Here is a 19,333-nt window from a genome sequence, read left to right on the forward strand (position 1 = left end):
AAACAAAAAGCAAGAAAGTGTATAGAAAGTGCAAAAAGGTCCATAAGAAAATAGATGATGACAGCTTGTCCATCATTGTCCAGTTCAGCCAGTCTCCACCTCCACAGGGTCCAGGACTGAGCTTCTTCAGTCATGCTCCATCTCTGTCTCCTGGATCGTGTCTGCTCACAGCAGGTGAAGCTCTTCCAATGTGGCGTTGGTGTCTTATGTTAGCTCCGTTAGCCATGTCTGTGAATAGCATGATGCTACTCTGCCCTCTGGTATTCCCTCTGTTGCTGGGTTAGCACAGCTAGCTCGTCCATCTTATAGGAGATAGATCTTACGTTCCCAATAGTGATAGATGGAAGGACAGGTCCATGTCGTCACTTCTTAGCTCACACCTGAGAACCAGCACGTCGTCCTCACCTCCTTCTCTTCACCTTGTTGGAAGACATCAGGCCTTACACCAGTTAGCAGTGACATGCTACAGGCTGCTAACAGTTGAGTTCACATGTAAACAATGCAGCCATTGTTACATGTAGAATCTCCAGACAAACACAGGAGAAAAAGTAGTAAAAATATCACTGAAGCCACAAAAAGTTTGGTGTCCAACAAATGAGCCATACAAAGTAATGATCCACTCTAAATACAAAGATTACGAAAAAGAGACAACAAAGAATTACAAGAAAACGGACAAAGAGGACAGAGCTGCTGCAACATGCAGCCAAAGCCAACAGGGCAGCGCCTCGCAACTAACAATTTCTAACTATTTCTAATCACATCGTCTCCACTTCAATCGTAAGCCAATCATTTCATATCTGTCAAAGTTTAAATGTTGTTTCTTCTGCTTGTCATCTGTCTTTCAGGCTCTCATCACAACCCGCCTCCTCCCCAGTCACCTCCAGTCTCCATCGCTCAGTTCTGCTCCTCAGCCCCGAGGTCCTCACTGAATCTTCCAGATCCAGCCTTCTCAAGACTCTCACCACCACCACCAGTGTCTACACGCCATTGTACCCCCTACATTGATTATTTTGCTCAACGCTTGATGCAGTCTAACCTCCAAACTTTTCTTTGCAAATATCTTTGCAATACACTCTTTCTGGTGTATAAGTCTCTCCTGATTGAAATGATTAATTCAGATTCAAGGGTTTCATTTGACGTTTCCACACAGATTCAGCAGCAGTGTCTATAATTCAAGGCAAATCAACAATTAGACACAAAGCATGGCAAGGTGTTGTAAAGTGAAAGGCTCAGTTTAGTGCAATGAAATTTTTATTAATGCAACAAAGGTACTTTAATGTGGTCAGCAAAGAATAGGACCTCTTTCTCTCACCCTACTTCCACTAAGTCATTCATAAACCTGTGCTGGTGAGTTGCTTGAAGCCCGGATGTGTACGTCCCACCACACCACGTAACCAAGCAGCAACCTCCGGTCTAAGAATATGAGACAATGCGGAAGTGGTAAAATCTGCTGTTTCTCGAGTGTTTGCTTGAGGCTGGCTCTAGAAGTACTGTAAGTCACATCCACACCAAGCCAAAAAAAGCCGTTTTCAAAGCAGAAATTAACCTATTTATAGCCTGGTTCAAAAAACATCTCCTGTCTGAGTCACTAATTTTACTATCAGCACCCACTGTACGGGGGGTGAATTTTTTTTCAAACTCGGCCGTTCAGATGATATTAAGATCACGAGCTCCCACAATAAGAGGTACAGCTGAGGGTCACATGACCGACAGGCGCCCTATGGTTGTAGGCAAAGCCCTTGCCACTACCAATATGGCCGCTATAGGCGATGTGCTTCATTTTTTCTGTTTCAGAAACAGATGGATGATGTCGCCGAGACTACGTCCATGTTTTATACAGTCTATGCACGTAACCCACGAAGCAGAAATGACCAAACAAAATAAATCTAATCATAAATATCTGTTTACTACATTTCAAGGTGTTGTAACTGTAATTGTTTATCCTGATACTGAATGCATTAAAGCAGGTAGAAATGGTGCATTGACTGAATCAGAACAACTGTCTTCACTTGACCGAGCACCCTTTGAAACTCTACATCCAAACTGTTTACAAAAATGGCTCAAAAGCCAGTGGCACAAGTCCAACCCTTACACCAGTGCAGATCACTCACCACAGTAGAGCTGGGACGAACCAAAGATCTATTTCTTATCATAGAAATGTTTTCATCGAAAGTGTCCTTTGTGTCTTTGTTTTTGTGAGATTCCCTCAGTTTGGTTAAATCTGTGCCTAAAAGATCTCACTTGTTTAAAGAAAAAGAGCTCTGAATCATAACTGTTGGCATGAATGACCCTCTGAAAGACTCGGGCTGAGAAATCCATCCTAGGAATGCTTCAGTAATTTGTGGTCGGGGAACCTTGGTATCCACGTCTGAAGCGCTGGAGAGAGTAGTAAGGGCAGTGTTGGTACAACAGGGAGTTCAAAGTGGGAGTACAGTGGAGAACCTGTTCTGTAGCCAGGACAGACTATTTGGACAGCTGGCACAGTTTAAGGAGACATGTTAGAGTGTGACTGAGTTTGTGGTTAAGAGTTGCGCATGAAAATCCTGTGGGCCTAGCAATCTCTGTCTGTCTCTGTCTTGATCTGTGTCTGTTTGATAGCTCCTCATACTCCCTCTTCTCCCCCTCTTTTACCCTTTGAGAATATCTTTCCCTCTCATCCATTTCCCTTTCTTTTCTCAGTCTCCACTCGCTCATTGCCAGAAAGTCAGCCCTTCATTGTAAGCATTCACTCTGCAATTCCTGTCCCTCAATAAAAGAGGGAGACTGGGTTTTTGGCAGACCATCATAACAGCAATCCTGTGGTTTTTGAATCTTCAAAAAGCACGAGGGAAAGAAAGGCTGGGAGAGAAAGACTTTGGAAGAAAAAAAGAGACGAGGAGCGATTGTCTAAGGATGTTAGAGTTTACCGAAAAGTTTCCAACTGAGGTTCAGCTCCAGAAAATTTCAACTCAACCTTATAATTGCCTCTTCTAACAACCTCTGGACACTCTGCCCTGCTGCTCTTGAACTCCCCAGGTCCTCCTGGTACAATCAGATCCAGGCTCAGAAACCTGATGTGTGTACTGTTTGTGCATACTGCCTGCAGAAGCATGGCTGTCTTATTGTTGTTGAAATAACAGTGAAATGGACTCAAGATTACTCTTATTTTAAATTGATTATCAAAGTGTAGAAATCATCAAAAAGAAAACAATTACACATGGATCTTCAGCCTCTTTATCCTCAATATCAATCAGCTTCTCTGAGCTGTACTATCCATCTATTTTTATCTATACAGACATAAACACTTGAATGCTCTGATACTTTCTGTTACTAAATGCTGGCGTGCGAGCATCAGCTGCTCAGCAAGCAGCTGTCACGCACAGGTAGAGAAGGGAAGTGTGTCACAAGCATAACATGCTCTGTCGACTGACAACTAAAGAAAACATGAAAGGAAACGGGACAAAGAGTGAAAATGTGGTTTGTTTTCATAAAACGAGAAGAAAGTTGTAACGCTCCACCTTCGTTGCAGAGTGAAAACATTCGTTTGGGGTGTGGGGGGAGTTATAGCGGGTGTGTGGGTTTGTGATGTTACTGTTTTTGTGTCAACAGCTAATAAAATCCTTGTTTTCTCCAGTATATTCCTTATTTAAAGGAATCCAAGTGACGTGATTGGCTATCAACACATAAACGCATGTGCAGGCTTGGACTGACACATTCAATGTAATACGTGCTTTTATGTTGGAGAAGAATACATGTGGTCAAGGTACAGTAAGGTGTGAAGTTTGGCTAAGAGACCCTGTCAAACACACACACACACACACACCAATTATCTAACAGCTGAGTAACAGTGACCTCACAGCTCTTCACTGCTCCCAGTTCTGAAGTTAATTCCATCATAAAAAATCTCCTTTAAACAGATCGTATCATAAAATGCTCCTTTAGCAGGACCACCTACAGCTCAACTACAGAGGTGTTTGTTTATATCCTTGAAATGATGTTGCACTTTAAGATAGGAACTGATAATGACTATAATCGCTTTTCAGTGCACGTGAACTGGTGCTTTAAGGCACTTGCTTGCTCCTTGTTTTCCACTTCCACATATCTGAAAGCTAATAAAGCCTCTAATAAACCTGTGCGGGTAGAGAATAGTCCGCATTTGTAATGCCCAGCAGCATTTAAAAAACTAATCAGTGACATATGAACAATATAAATCTCTACAGAGGTAAGACCTGATCCATTCTCATGAACACATGAGAACTAAAACATTATTGTGTTCTACCATTGGGTCATAAATCTCACCCAAGGGCACTCTCTTAAAACAGGTCCTGAAACAGGATTTCCCCCAAATGAAACTTACGACACAAACCAGCGCAGAGTTGGAGTGTTTCTCGAGCAATTTTTCTTAAAGAAAGCCAGCTGGTTAAGAAACTAAGCAGTTTAGTTTACAATTCCACCGGGTTAAAAAAGAAAACAGCTCATGAATGCTTTTAGCCTGGACTTTGAATTCCCCTTACTTTCCACAGCAGAGAGAGATTAATGTTTTCCTCATTCCATCTGAAATTATCCTCTCGTCAATTCATGATACCCCAGACAGAGGTTAGTAGTGCCAACTTCCTCAGAAAGCCCACCGTAAAGGCCAGAAGAAAGGTTGCTTTAATTAAGTACAACACAACATTGACTAACATCCTGTTCTAAATTTAAGCCTTTTAGTCCTTTTCAAATCTTTCTGTTTGTCACAAAGGTGCGATATAAAGAAGTAATGTTTCTCCATGTCTGCAAATTAATCCATCTTTTTGCTTCAGCTCATCCACTCACCACACAAAACAAACCGTTTGTTTCACGGGTGTCCCTTTAAACCTTTTTGAGAGCAGGTTGATGCATTGATTTGCTTTTTGCATACACAGAGAAACAAATTATCTTTTAATCAAACAAAAACAACACCACATTTCTTAACAGGTAATAATTATTCCATATAATCTTTGCAATTTGAATTGGTGATAACTTAAGGGTAGAGTCTGCAGGATTTTCCTAAAAATTAAATGTCAACTATTGCAGGTGTAATCATGCTCAATTGTCACTTCTGGGCCTCCATACCTGTGTGTCAGTGTCTGTGTCTGTGTCTGCTTAAACCCCCTTCTCAGCCTGTATGTTGATGTTTTGGTTGAACCAGGATGTTTCTGGGTAGAGATTAATCGTGGTTACCTCGGCCATTTACAGCACACCCAGTGACTTTGTGCATTGATTAGCGAGTGGAAGAAGCTTTCTCAAGTGGACATAGCACGGAACAAAAAAAATACAACCAAAGCAAAACTAATTTTTGGATGTTTGTTTCTTGGTCTAATGTTAAGGTTTTATCTTCTGTGTTTTTACAGGATTTCTCCCATGCCGTATGACCATACATCCTAAGTAACCTCACACTTCTGTGTATCAACCTGCATCCTGGGTCCTGTCTTTGTGTTGTGTCTACCAGGGTCAGAGATTTTAAACTCTATTCTGTTTTTGAAATGGTTCCTCTCTATGTGTTTAACTCAACAGTCCTGACCTCTGGAGATTCCCCATAAGCCTCAGCACTCAGCTGTAACAGAGGAGCAGTTCGGTCCAACTAGGCCCACAGCTATGCCTGGAATCCTCCCCCTCCTTTTCCTATCAGAGCCGCTGTGATTCCTGTTTCTCTCTCCATTTCACATTTCAACAGTTCATGCTCGTTTAACAACACACAGGCTGCACAAATCAAGTCTGTTTATTAAAATAATCAAAAATGCACGATGGCATGTCATGACATGTCTTTAACTTCTGACAGTAGTTTTGCATTTGAAAGATGCCATGAGGAGGATCTGTTTTAACTGGACTGCCTCGCCACCTTCTGGCCTGGAGTCTCACTAACATCGTCAAAAAATACTTTTAGCGAGGCGTGTGTTTGTTTTCGAATTCAATGGAGATCTGATCGAAACAAATTTTCTTTGTTCAAGACAAATTTTTACTGAATACGTGCAGAGGTAAGGTATTTATACAGTACAGTTACGTGGCGCTACGGTTTGAAATCTTACATCAAGCAAACATAGCAACCAACTATACAATGCGCCATCGGCAGCCTGGTGCTCCTATGTATCTGTAGGCTAACATGACAACAAGTAAACACTGTCAGTTTGTTAGTAGTTTAATGGCCATTTATATTTAGCACAGCTGGCAATCCGGTGCTGTAAGACATGTTCGTAATGTGCCACATTAGTGAATTCTGGTTAGCTGTGTCCTAACAGCGCTCAGCTAACAAGCAGAGCTAACGTGACCGCACTCTTCATTTTACAGTATCTCAAGCAATTTAGCCTGTGTTTTAGCCTTTAGCTCAGGCAGAAACACTCTCCTATTTAGCTTTCTTCTGCTCTTCTGTCTCTTTTCTGTCTGACAGATAGGCTCCTGTGTCCAGCATCACTACAAAATTAATCACAGAAATTGTTTTCAAGTAGAGAAAAAACTAGATCTCTCTTGAACTTCGTCAGCCAGTGTGGTGTTGTTATAGAAACCAAGACGTGCCGTAAATCAATCCAGTCTTGCTAAACCCGATCAGGAAGCTAAGAAGAAGCATTACGAAATAACCTACATTGGCACTGATAGTCTCATTTAAAAGTGTGAGTTTTGATCAGGCACATATCTAGAAGGGAGCCTTTTTCAAACTTCTCACAGCCCCTTTAAAATTAAACTTAAAAAGATATCTGAGGTCCTTGAAACTCAAATCAACCACTGGTCTGTTTTATTCACAGAAAACATTCCGCCACTTTAGTGAAGGCCTAAAACTTAAGTGATGACAAAGTGTCACATATTTTGTGTTTTGTATGAAAGACTCAGAGTTCAATCAAAGTATGTCCCAGACATTATTCTGAATCCTCCCTTTCAGTCTTTTTACATTACATGAAATATTTACAGCCTTTTATTTTTCCGTCAGTAGACAATGGTGTTGAAGGACTTATAATCAATATGGTATGGTATGGTATGGTATGGTATGGTATGGTATGGTATGGTATGGTATGGTATGGTATGGTATGGTATGGTAAGGATTAATTATCTGGAGAGAGATTAAAAACACAGGAGCCTGTTTAATAATGGTTTCATTTGTATCACTGCTTCATAGCTCTGACTTTTCCTTGCAGTGTCTCATTCTTTGTTACTGTTGCTCTCGTGGAATCACTGTAAGGCCTTTTTGCGTGTTAGACTCTGAATTAGTGCCAACTTTTCCCCTTTTCCTTTCCCTCTCCCCCTCTTTCCCTCTCTATCTCTTTTCCTCTCTCTGTCTCTCAGTCTCTGTCTCTCTGTCTCCCTTGGTGCCTGACCCTCTCAGAGCTATTGCTCTCTCAGTTCCCCCAGAGTCGGCACATGGTGCCGGCAGGACACTCAGCCAAGTGGGCTTCCTGAGCGAGCAAGAGAGGAAGTGCAGTAATAAGGAACAAGGAAGGGGGTGTGGGTTTAAAAATAACCCGCCTATATAAGCTGAGGCAGGAGCCCACTCTCCGTCTCAAACTCTCACTCTCTGCTCCAACACTGCTCGGTCCTGGCCAGCAGAGCCTCCGCGCTCTCTTCCTCTCTGTCTGACACATGCACTCAAACAAAACTCTCTCTCACACACACACACACACACTGAACATCATGGCTTTCCTGCCGTGCAGAGGAAACTAGAGAAGTCAAAGCAGGTGTTTCCAAGAAGTTTAACAAAGACATAAACTATGTGCGCTGAGGAGAGCCACTTTATCCCTGAACAGGCTGCAATAACTTTGACAGAGAGCGAAAGTCCCGTCTGTTTCCAATAAGAAATCAAGGCTCCGAGCAGAAACACATTACTCTGATAAGCCTCGGACAACTGATACTTTTCCTCAGCGTGCTGTAAGCCAGGCTGAATTCATTGCACATTGATATTAGGTACAGTGCTGTGTGTGCAGTCATGATACTGTGTTTTTTTAAGGATCTTACTGCCAGCTAAAAGATTTTGTAGTGCTCTAACAGAGTTTTGCTGCTTTCAGCACTAAACTGGACTGGCATACAATAAAAGAACAGTTGATGGAATCAAAAACATAAAACAGCTTCACACTAATAACATGATCGTTATGAGTTTCATAGCGTGAAAGTGGTAAAAAGCCTGTTTTTGGTGGGTTTTACAGTCACCCATAACCAGGGTCTTTATTGTTTCTGTCAGTGATAACGAGAGAAATGAAAGAAATACTTTCATTATCAAATGTTTTAAAAGATAAAAAATATTCAAGGGTGAGGACTTTGGAATTTAATTGTGATTTAGTTGAAATATGATCTGTAAAAATTCCCCAAAGTTCTGTTTTATTAGTTTTTGGGTCACGTTTTATACCCATGGGCAATCTGAAGCCCGTCTGTTTTAAATCCTCTAAGAGAATGATTCCTTCGAAGAATCATTCTCTATAACCTGCAGCCTACTACTACACTATATTTGATATCCAAATAACACTTGTGTCTTTGCTGACTTTTAGTGCATTCTATTATCAATCTCGACAGTCTGTACAGTCTATCCAGCTGATGAATTTTCTTTGAGGATAATTACATCACCTACAGCATGATGGTCATCTATCTCATCTTCCCTCGTCTAATCTTATGCTTTAAAGGGGCTGTGAGGAGTTTCTAAGGGATCTTGAAAAAGTCTCCCTTCTAGATATTTGCTTGTTAGTGATCCACACTTTAAAATGAGATTATCAGCACCAGTATAGGTTATTTTGAAATGCTAAATCTAAGCTTCTTGATCAGGTCAAGCAGGACCATATTGATCAAAGTCTTGGTCAGAGTCTCTATGACAACACCATGCCCGTTGACACAGTTAAGAGAACATAGTTTTTTAATATTTATTCCAAGTTATTCTGCAGTGGTCTGTTCAAACTTGAGAGTCTACCAGTAAAATGAAGAGTGAGGCTACATTAGCTCTGCTTGGTAGACGACTGGCAGGACATAACCAGGATTCACTAATGTTACTGACATGTCTTAGAGCACCCAGCTGTCAGCAGCGCTAAATTTAGATGGCTACTAGACTACGGTACAAACTTACGACGTTTGCTTGTTGTCACGTTTCAAACACCAGCGCTAAATAACTGTACTGATAAACACCTTACCTCAGCACTTTGTATCTGGTAAAAAGTCGACCTGAGCAAAGAAAATTTGTTCTCTCTATTCATTTCCAAAACATACACAAGTGTTGTTGAAAGTCACGTCTTCACAACAGTGTACGCAAGACTCCGGGCCAGATGGTGGCACTGCAGTCTAGTTAAAACAGATCATCCTCACAGCACATTTAGATATTTCCAGCCTACTTCTTGCCCTCCTAGACAAACATTAGAAAAAAGAAAGTTGAAGAAAAGTTACTAAAAGATTGCAATTGTTATTCATCTATTGAGACTTTTTTGGAGTTGTTTTTTATTCTTTCATTTTGGACCATGTTCTTTTTTTGTTTGTTTCGTTTGTTGTTAATTTTTTGTTTGTTCGCTTTTTAAAATGAATATAGAATCTTCAAATTGAATTGCAAAATAGCATTTCACTTTATGTCAGGTCTTAAGATTATTTTATGGAGTAAACATTGTAAACCAGCAAACTATTTAAGCCTCTTTCAGGATCAGTTACATTTCACTGCAGGTCTTCGTATTATTGTTTGTAGTGATGTTTTCATTTGGGAATGAGTCTCAAAAGTGAATCTGGCAGCCTCTGGGTAAAGAGGATCAAGGTTTGGTCCCTCTCTAACAGTCACATGTTTGCAGCCTGGCCCATCAGCCTTGTTGTGCCATGATGTAAATCTCAGTCTAAACAATGACACGGAGCCAGATGAGCACATGTGAGACGCTCTGAGGCCTCGCACACTCAGCCAGCCAGCCTGATTCACTTCCACATGGAAATCATACAGCGCTCCATGGTGTGACAACAGGCCAAAACACACACACACACACACAGTCTCTCAAGCACGCATGTATGCATACATTTCCATGTAAAATTTAATACATTCAGTCTGCTGAGAAAGGTTATTGCTGGCTGAAGGAGCCCAAACAACAAACAGTGCAGGTCCGTTGTTTGCTGTTCATGTCTCAATTAAAGGATCAGACCGCCATGAGGCAAAGAGACAGAGTGAGTGGGATGGACAGCGCAAACATTCCAGCTGTGAGTGGAGGGTATGTGTTTAATATGCACTCACTCGTAGATACAGCATCATTAGTGAGTCCCAGCATACACGGGTCATTACTGAGCCGTAAAGCAGCGTGTTTGGAGAAGGAGAAGACAGGGATGACAAGATGAAGATGAAACTGAATGAGTCACTGGAGACATGAGATGAGAAGGGTGGAGGAAGTAGAGGAAGAAGACAAACACTGAGCCGAGAGCAGAGTGCCAGAGCTGGAGCGCTGCTGCTTTTCATCTGGCAAACAACTGTTGCAACATGTAGAAGCATGCTATCGATATCAAAGTGACTGCGGAGACAAAATGACGGCACTGCCAGTGACTTCTAGAGGAGAGGATCATCAGGCGCTTTCTACAGATCAACCTTAAGGAAAGAAAGACAAAGATGGAAATGTGACAGTCACTTTTTTATAATCTGAGGGATGGGTTTTCCTTTTAAAGTTCTGACTGAAAACATGACAGCAGTGTTGGGACATGAGATAAAGCTCTGGTGAAATCACAGATGAGTGAACTGAAGTGAACTTTCAGCTATAGATTTTACTCTGAAATGACCCTTTAGAATAAATTTAACGTTTTCAACTCAGCGTAATCATTACAACAACAGTCTCATACTTTTACAGTATAATAAGAGCGAGAACTTCTCATTAGGGCTTTGAATAATAAGTATAGCCATTTTTTGTTTGCTTGTTTTTAAGGAACTGCTTTTTTCTTGCCTCTGTGTTAAAATAATCTGAATAATCATCCCAGAAAAGTAGTGTAGTCCAGAAACTTTTATGTTAAAGTGTAGCATGCTGGACGCTACTAACACTAAACACACAGGTGTTGCAAATGCTGCTGAAAATAACACTATGAATAGATAATCTGGGAAAATGTAAAGACCCACTTGTGACTCTGAGACAGGAAAAATTCTGAGAAAGTTATGACGATAGTTGTTTCAGGCTGATAAGAGCCGGTCACCACAGGGATGTTCACTGAAGCTACATGTTCCAGTAAAGTGGCTGGAGGTATCAGCGGGTCGAAGTAGTGTAATGTCTGAATCATCCTCTGCACAAAAGTCAACATGTGCTGGAATTGAACATTGTGATCACACTGAAGCCTGGGCTATCAATCATCAGCACAATCACTCACCACAAGGCATTGTTGTTAACCTTCATGTGTGTCACTGCTCACATGAATCAGTTTGAAGACCTCATTCCCATAAACAAAACTGTTCTTTGAAGTGTGTGAAAGACCTTTTGCTGCTCAAATAAATCTGGTAACAAATCATCAGGTTTTATCATCATATCAGGTATTCTCACAGCCCTCCTTCATGCTCATATTAAAGAAGATAGCATGTTTCAACCATTCAATTCTTCTACTGTCTTGAGAATCACAACACTGTAATTCAACAGGAATGTGAAAATATGTACCCTTAAAGGCAGGGTCTGCAGGAATATTCGTTAGTTGTTAGTAAACACAACATTCAAACGGGGCTCTCCTCCTGAGATCAGTTACTGTATCAGCGCTCACCCACTGCCTCCAGCTGTGACTATGTGAACTCACTCATTAGCCGAGAAACCGCCTGTAGCATCGCGTTTCTACGTGGGAGACTCAAGAGTTGTGCACCTGACTTAGCATGTTAGCATAAGCTAATCACTGGCAATTGACACATACCTGGTTAGCAGAATGCCAACATGTGTCGCTCTTCATCCCGAGCTGCTCTCCAAGTTAAAGGTCCCATAATATGCTCCTTTGCTGCAGTTTAATATGAATCATTGATGTCTACATGAAATGGTAGTAACATGTTTTGGTCCAAAACGCCTATAAATCAAGCAAAGCCGCACTGTTTCCAGGCTCTCATAGCCCCTCTGTTCAGAACGCTCTGATTCAGTGGGCGTGGCCTTCATACGTAAATGAGCCACCGCTGATACCGCCCTGCTCTTCAACGTCACTGAGAGCGGCGCTATGTAACCATGACTACCGAGCTCCGAGTGAACAATGTTTAGAAACCAGCGAAGCTCGTTTACCGTAATATTACAGGCTAACCGCAACAACAGTTAGCATCCTGTAGCTAACACGGAGACAGGGGGGACAGTGAGGTAAAGCTCTTACATCTGCTCCACAGCACACAGCATTTAAAATACTCACATTTCCAAAGTCCGAGGTTTGTTGGCGGATGGTTGGTAATGAGCCTGGATTCAGGACCAGTCTATTGTACCAGTCTGTTGTACTGTCCAAAGTTGGAAAAGCAGTGGGCCATCTTCCGAGATGGGAAGCTTGTGCATGGAACTATGTGGCTGTTTACAGCCAAAGACAGCCATACTCCTCTCTCCAGCAGTGGGGAGAGGAGTGGGCATGGAGGGGGTTTGGGGGTACCTGCTCCGGTGGACCAATCAGGTCAGACTTGCTCATGATTGGTCAAAAAGGGGAATCACTGACCTCAACAAATCTCCGAAATCCAAACAGCTCGTTTTAGGTCAAGATTTTACATTCACAAGCACTACTAAGTGCAGGTTTTGTCATTGAATATCACATTTTGTGGGCTGGGAGGAAAGCCAAAGACCTACAAATTTCACTAAAAGACTTAATAAAGTGATTTTTGCATAATATAAGACCTTTGAGTAAAAAGCTTTATCTGTTTGGCATTTTGTTTTACTTGGGTTGTTTTTTTCTCCCGTGTTATCTCCACTATCGTAGCAGCTTGGGACAGCTCCTTCCACTCTCTTGTTGCTCTGTCATTGGCTGAGGTAACCACATTTACTCTCCCTACAAAAACGCCCTGATACAACCAAAACATCAACATACAGGCTGAGGACAGGGTTGAGGCAGACACAGACACTGACACACATGTAGAGAAGCCCAGAAGTTAAGATTGAGCAGGATTATTTCTGTAAAAGTTGAAATTCAAATTTCTTTTTTGGAAAATCCTGCAGGAGCTGCACAGCAATGCAGTGGTTAGCATTGTTAGCTCACAATGCGCAGGTCACCAGTTTGAATCCTGGTGCAGGCAAAGTGGGCCTTTCTGTGTCTGTTTGCATGAAACCCCTCTTCTAAATTTTCTGAAGGTGTGAATGTGCCGCCCATGAAAGGTTGTCTGGAGTATAAGGATACAGTGTGTCATGCAGTCAGTCCATGCCGATCAATTAGTACCTGTTGCACATCTTCCTAAGTTTCACCATGAATGTCAGCTCCTACTCACTAAAATGGAATGCCACCAACAGCTGCCAGGCCTCCAAAAAGAATTGGAGAGGCATCAAAGAGCAGTCATCCTTTAATAGTCAGTTCAAACCTGTGTTCACCAGAGGGCAGATCACTGTGAAGGTACGGCGTGTTACAGGACACACCCCTGTGCCGTCTCTGCATCTGGCAACGTGCTTTCTATCTGATGCGATTGACCAAGTGTAACACATGGAAAAAGCTAAAGCAAGTTATCATCAGAAATTATGTCCTTTTTTTCTCTTCATGAGTCATTATAGGATCAAGTGAAGCTGTTTCCATAAAAAAAAACCTGATCTCAGCAGGATGACAGATTTACGCTTTGTTTTGAAGAAGACTCTCAGGTGAGATGAGGGAAATAGGAGGTTTGCAGGTCAGGTTAGGTGACAGCTTTATTACAGGTATGGTGTATGAAATGGAGCTTTGATTCTTGTGTCAGATACACACCCTACGTCACACACTGCGTGGATCTGATTTGCATAAACTGCATTCCTACATTTATAAAGCTCAGGACACAGAGGAGCAGGCCCGGACTCATTGTTAATGTTTGTTTTGGTAATATGCAAATCTGTGGCCGATTGTCCTAGGAGATGATGATGAACAACACGTGTTTACAGTGTTTTCACTAGGCAACACTCAGCATTGGAACAAAATGTTTTAGATCTAGACCGTACTCCATGTCATATTATTAACACAGACCTGACATCAGGGGTGGCATCATCGGTGGGCCCAGTCCCAGTCCCAGGCTCACCCGCTTTGATCAGGCCCACCTCATTTTTGAAAGAAAAAAAAATTTTTTCTTAACTTTATTTTTTTATTTGTTATTTTTCTAAATTGGCCTTAAAGGTGAATACTATAAAATTTTGTCACTTTATAAAATGAGCCATGTTTGGCAATTTTGTTGATAAAAAAAATAGCTATGGCTATTCAGCCTCATGTTATACCGGTAGGACCCTGAGAAAGATTTTGGGAAAGACTGTAGGTGTTAAAATAATGTTAAATGTTCCTGCTCTTACAGCCTATGATACATGGAAAGTTGGAGCAGTGCAGCCCATTGGTGCATTAGAGCGCCACTCTTTGGTCAATACCATTTAGAGCTATTGCCGCCTGATGCACTAAAAGTTTATCAAGGATCAAAAACCGACCCAATCTGCTTTAAACGCACATATTAACAGTTCTATATCTTTATCTTTATCTATAAAGTATTAACTAACTTTTTTAATTCAAGGCCCATCTAAAATTGGTTTGGCCCACCCAAAACTGAAATCCTGGCTCTGTCCCTGCCTGATGTCAAGACAGGACAAGCCATCTGCTAGGAACGTGTTGAGGTTAGAAAAGTCATGAATGAAGATGCAGAAAGAGAGACTGATGGATAGAGATTTATAATCTTAAATGGTGAGATAAGAAACTACTGTAGCACCTAGAGTCTAACAGGTCCTCAGCAGCAGGGTGTCCAGAGGAGCCTACAGGACAAGAAAGCTCAGAGTTGGTTGGTGCCTTTGGATTAAATTAGTTTTAAAAAAATGTCAACACACAAACTCAATGATCCAGTTTTTTCAAGTGTGGGACAACATTTAACAAAATGTCAAAACCCTGCTCCACTCCCTCACAGTAGGATACAGATTATGTTTATTCTGAAAGACTCTTGTTGGTCTTTGGATGCACAGCATACCTGAAACATGACTTGTTTATAGGATCTGAGTCAGCAATTGGATTTGCATACTATAACTGAATAGTTTTGTGTGTGTTGCTTAATTACTGCAAATAAATCACTGCAAGGTGAGGTTGGGACCCACATTTCCCTGGGGCCATCTGGCAGGTTAATCCAGTCATGTAGAGAAAGTCTGAGCTGCACAAACAGACTCTACATGTCCTCATTTAAACTGTGAGATACGTCATCAGGTTTCAAATACAGGTTTGAAGCTGTTTAATTATATAATACTACACACATGTTTTTAATTATGACAAGTATATACTGTAGTTTGAACCAGCAAAGGCTTTTCATGCTTTATTTATTCACGTTGGTTACCTCCAATACAAATAAGTTATTTGATTATAACTTGAAAGAAGCTTGATAGAGTTTGTATTGTGGCGCAGAGAGAGTGTGTGTGTCGTGCAGCTGGCGCCTGGTGGTTGAAGCCTGCATCAGGAGCAGAAAATCTCCCCCTGCGCTGCTCGGGGATTGACAACTGAGCTGAAAGGACTGGAGAGCTCCTGTGAAGAACTCTCGTGTTCATTCATGATAAGAGGCTTTTCTCTCACTTATGTGTCAGACACAAGTCTGAGCTCTCCCCGTGCGTAAAAGCGATCCGTACTCACATGCGTAATGCGCAAGGCACCAAGAGCATCTCTGTTCTTCGCTCTGGTTTTGAAAAGTCTGTTTGCCCTTGGAGTATCGGTTTCGCTGCTATTTTTTTAAAGTGTGTTAATTACTTATTATGTTGTTCGAGATGCCGGTGTGGGGGCGGGCTCTCTCTCTCTGTCCTGTCAGTCGTAGTCAGGTTTGACAGATGGGCGGGTTCTCAGAGCAAGGTTAAGTAGCTGCCCGCAGCGGAGTGGAGAGAGCATTCTGCAGCGGTTGTTCTCTGACTGTCTCATCACCTCTCTGCCTCTGACTCGCAGGCAAAGCCGGACTTTTATACCGAGGCTAAATTTAGGGGCTGGCCATTGCGCTGCGTCCTCATCCTGGACGCACTTCCTTGCATTGGTCTCTGCGTACAATATTTATAAGAAAAGCAGCTCCTTTCAGACACACAGCTGCACCAGAGAGCAGCAGCAGGCTGCAGAACAACGCAGGCTATAGTTTTTTTTTTATTTACTCTGGAAACTCAGTGGACTCTGGTGATTTCTTTCCAAAGAGAAAAAGTCGCTTTTTGACATTTCAGGACGTTTTCCTGAGTTTCATATCAAACGCACTGAAATGGCCTTGAGTGGGACCATATTACCTTCAATCTCTACGTTTGCCAACCAGAAGGAGAAATGCTGGGAAGATGTAAGTTGCACTCTTTATGATTACACTTGCTTTGGGAATAAAGTGGTATTTGACGCAATTACATAACTTGATATCCTTGTTTTTGCCTGCGCTGGTGTCATTGCAAAGCACCTAGTGACCGTTTGACAGGCAGGGAATATTATTTGAAACTTTTGGAGTAATTTTTAAAGGTGCTCAGCATTTATGCCAAAACATCCACAAGTTATTGGGGTAACCTGTAATCCGATTACCTTTGCACTTTAATGCTTTGAAAAGTTTTATTCATGGGGATTCTTGCTTGTTGTGAATAAACTCTTAAGTTAAAGTCTCTATAATGTAAGTTAAACTCTGTCTTAAGATAAAAGTCACGCTTGCTGATCTTTCTCTCTCTCTCTCGCTCCAGAAGTGGAAAGACAACATGAGCAGCATTACGCTCATCTCAAGCAGCGGCTGCCTTGGACGAAAAGATGACGAGGACCTTGATAAGTTCTTGGATTTTGAGTTCATACTCTCCAACTCAGCTATCTCAGACAGTGCCCCAGAAGCCGGGACCGGGGCAGAGTCATATCGGCTCCAGGATTCCGCGTCGTCTATGTATCACCAGCAGCAACAGCAACCCAGGATGCCCCAGCAGCCGTCCAGTTACACCTCTGTGTCCGACATGACCAGCCCACCGCCGGCGTATGGCAACAGCCTGATGGCGGAGCTTCTTCGCTCCGATGTAGACTCCAGCTTTCTCCCAGGGAGCAGCTCCAACATCCAAGGCAGATTCCTGATCAGCTCGTCGCCTTTCCAGACCCATCAGGACTTATTTCCCGAGCATCCCAACATTAAAGTAGAGCCTGCCTCTATGGACACTTACGGACCTGCCATGGGTCTGGTACCTCAGAGCTGCACCAAAATCAAACAGGAGGGAAACATCTCGTGCATGATGTCATACGACCAGCAGCCTCGGTTGGCGAATTCACCGCAGGCTCCTCTGGGCAGCCTCACGCCGCCTCTCAGCCCAGACGACCTCATGAGCTCTGAGTGCCACCAGGCGCAGCTGGGCAACACCTCGCTGTCGTTCCCTCAAAGCTTTCAGCCTCACCACCGCTGCGCGCCCGGGGGATTCCCTCACACGCACACCGGGATGCAGCTGCCTTACCCTGGGGCGCACCACCACCACCAGTACCCCGGTGTGTTCGTGGAGGGCGTGACCATGGGTCTGCAACAGCAGCAACCAGCCGCTGGACAGCGGGTCCTGCTCACCCCACCGTCCTCCCCGCTGGAACTGATGGACACCAAGCCCAAGAGGGGTCGTCGGTCCTGGCCAAGGAAGCGGACGGCCACACACACGTGCACTTTCACCGGCTGCGGGAAGACCTACACCAAAAGCAGTCACCTGAAGGCGCACCTCAGGACTCACACAGGTACGATCTGACAGTTTAAAGTTACTGAGTTGCATTTAGCTCAAGTATCCAATAACCTGCTGTCTTTGTGACGTCACTAATTTCTCACTGTCTTTGGCTGATTTCAGGAGAGAAACCATACCACTGCAGCTGGGAGGGCTGTGGCTGGAAGTTCGCGCGTTCTGATGAGCTCACACGTCACTTCCGGAAGCACACCGGGCACCGCCCCTTCCAGTGTCACCTGTGCGAACGTGCCTTCTCCCGCTCCGACCACCTCGCCTTGCACATGAAGAGGCATATGTGAGGAGGCTTCTGCTGAAGAAGAGCAGAGCTGACAAGGACTTCTATGCAACCTGATGAAAGAAATGTAGTAAACCTGTGATCGGCTAGAAGGATGCTATGCAAATATGTACACACAAGTTCCTCTAAGAGTATTAACCATAGTGGTGCTGTGACAGCATAAACTGCCACGTAGTATGGTGACGCCACTTTTGAATACACTGTAATACCTATAGGTTTATTACAGGATTATTATCGTGAATCTGCATTAAGGCAAAGGAATCCTTCAGAAAGGATGCCCTAGAATTATGATTTGAAATATCTATTTTATTTTCTTGGGAAAGACGACAAACCACAAAATTACATGAGGAAAACAGCCAAAGACGACAGAAACAGATTCATTCTGTTGACACATTTGTAGTTTTGTTTTGTTTCATTTTGACTATGTAGCTGGTACTACTATTTGTACGGGATGCTGTTAAAGGACTAAAAACAACATGAACATTCCTCTCCACATGTCGGGCACATGCAGCTGAAGCAACTGGAAGCAGACAATCTTTTTTTAAAACAGTGACTCTTTTTTAAATTTCCCCTTTAATGCCCTCTATAACTCATTTTTTTGTGAGTGCCATATATTTTTTTTACTGGCCAAAGACAAAGTTCCATGCTGTGTGTTATATTGCTAGTGTTAACAGCACGTAAAATAAGCTTTAAGACAATGTTTGCTCTAAAACTGCCTTCCATCCTCCTCAAACGCTTGAATAGAGTGTTGTGTCTTCGAGTCTGTCTGTTGCCAACAAGCATTAAAGTCAGGGTCTTACAGGTCTCACAGAAGTGCATACCATCTCAACGCCACGTGATGACAAAGGGCTATAAAGTCTTTGATTTAAAGAAACCTTTTTGTCTTGAAGAAATGTTTTTACCTTGTGAATAGAATGTTTTTTATATATATAATGTAAATAGTTTATTTTAATGTACATAATAAACTAAATGAACTGTATGATTTCTGAGCCTTGAGTGTGATTTTAGAGATCTGAATATAAATCTGAGTTGAATACACACACACACACACACACACACACACACACACATATACACAGTTTAAAAGGTGGTTAAAATTGATGTATGGCCCATCTAGCAGTAGATTCCAAGTTCAGAAGTGATAAAGATTAAGATGATAAACAACACAGTTTATCTTCAGAAAAAAAGACTTAGAAATTGATCTTCTATTTTGTCATCATAAGTCAGGACATTGTGGTTTTCTTTACTGAAATAACAGAGGACTTTACCCTCTCAAGAATGAGGCTCTGTGACTGTGACCTAATACTTCCTCATGGACACACAACCCAGTGTT

The 19,333-nt window shown here is 42.4% G+C and overlaps 1 protein-coding gene across 1 annotated transcript; it reads left to right on the plus strand.

Moving 5' to 3' along the window:
* Positions 1 to 15,848: 15,848 nt before the first annotated feature.
* Positions 15,849 to 18,962, plus strand: LOC141789676 (Krueppel-like factor 2). Its single transcript, XM_074669212.1, has 3 exons — positions 15,849 to 16,330; positions 16,713 to 17,721; positions 17,829 to 18,962. The coding sequence occupies exons 1-3, from the start codon at positions 16,259 to 16,261 to the stop codon at positions 18,002 to 18,004; spliced, it is 1,257 nt and encodes a 418-aa protein (XP_074525313.1). The 5' UTR covers positions 15,849 to 16,258; the 3' UTR covers positions 18,005 to 18,962.
* The last annotated feature ends 371 nt before the right edge of the window (positions 18,963 to 19,333 follow it).

This window comes from Halichoeres trimaculatus, unplaced genomic scaffold, assembly GCF_033239565.1.
Source record: "Halichoeres trimaculatus isolate MK-OKI-2021-1 unplaced genomic scaffold, fHalTri1.1 fHalTri1_scaffold_4, whole genome shotgun sequence".
Taxonomy (NCBI): Eukaryota; Metazoa; Chordata; class Actinopteri; order Labriformes; family Labridae; genus Halichoeres; species Halichoeres trimaculatus.

Bases quoted from the DNA above. Each gene is read 5' to 3' on its own strand.
- LOC141789676 (XM_074669212.1), top strand. From the start codon at position 16,259: ATGGCCTTGAGTGGGACCATATTACCTTCAATCTCTACGTTTGCCAAC. The intron at 16,331-16,712 runs GTAAGTTGCACT...CTCTCGCTCCAG, and splicing joins AGGAGAAATGCTGGGAAGAT to AAGTGGAAAGACAACATGAG. The intron at 17,722-17,828 runs GTACGATCTGAC...GGCTGATTTCAG, and splicing joins GCACCTCAGGACTCACACAG to GAGAGAAACCATACCACTGC.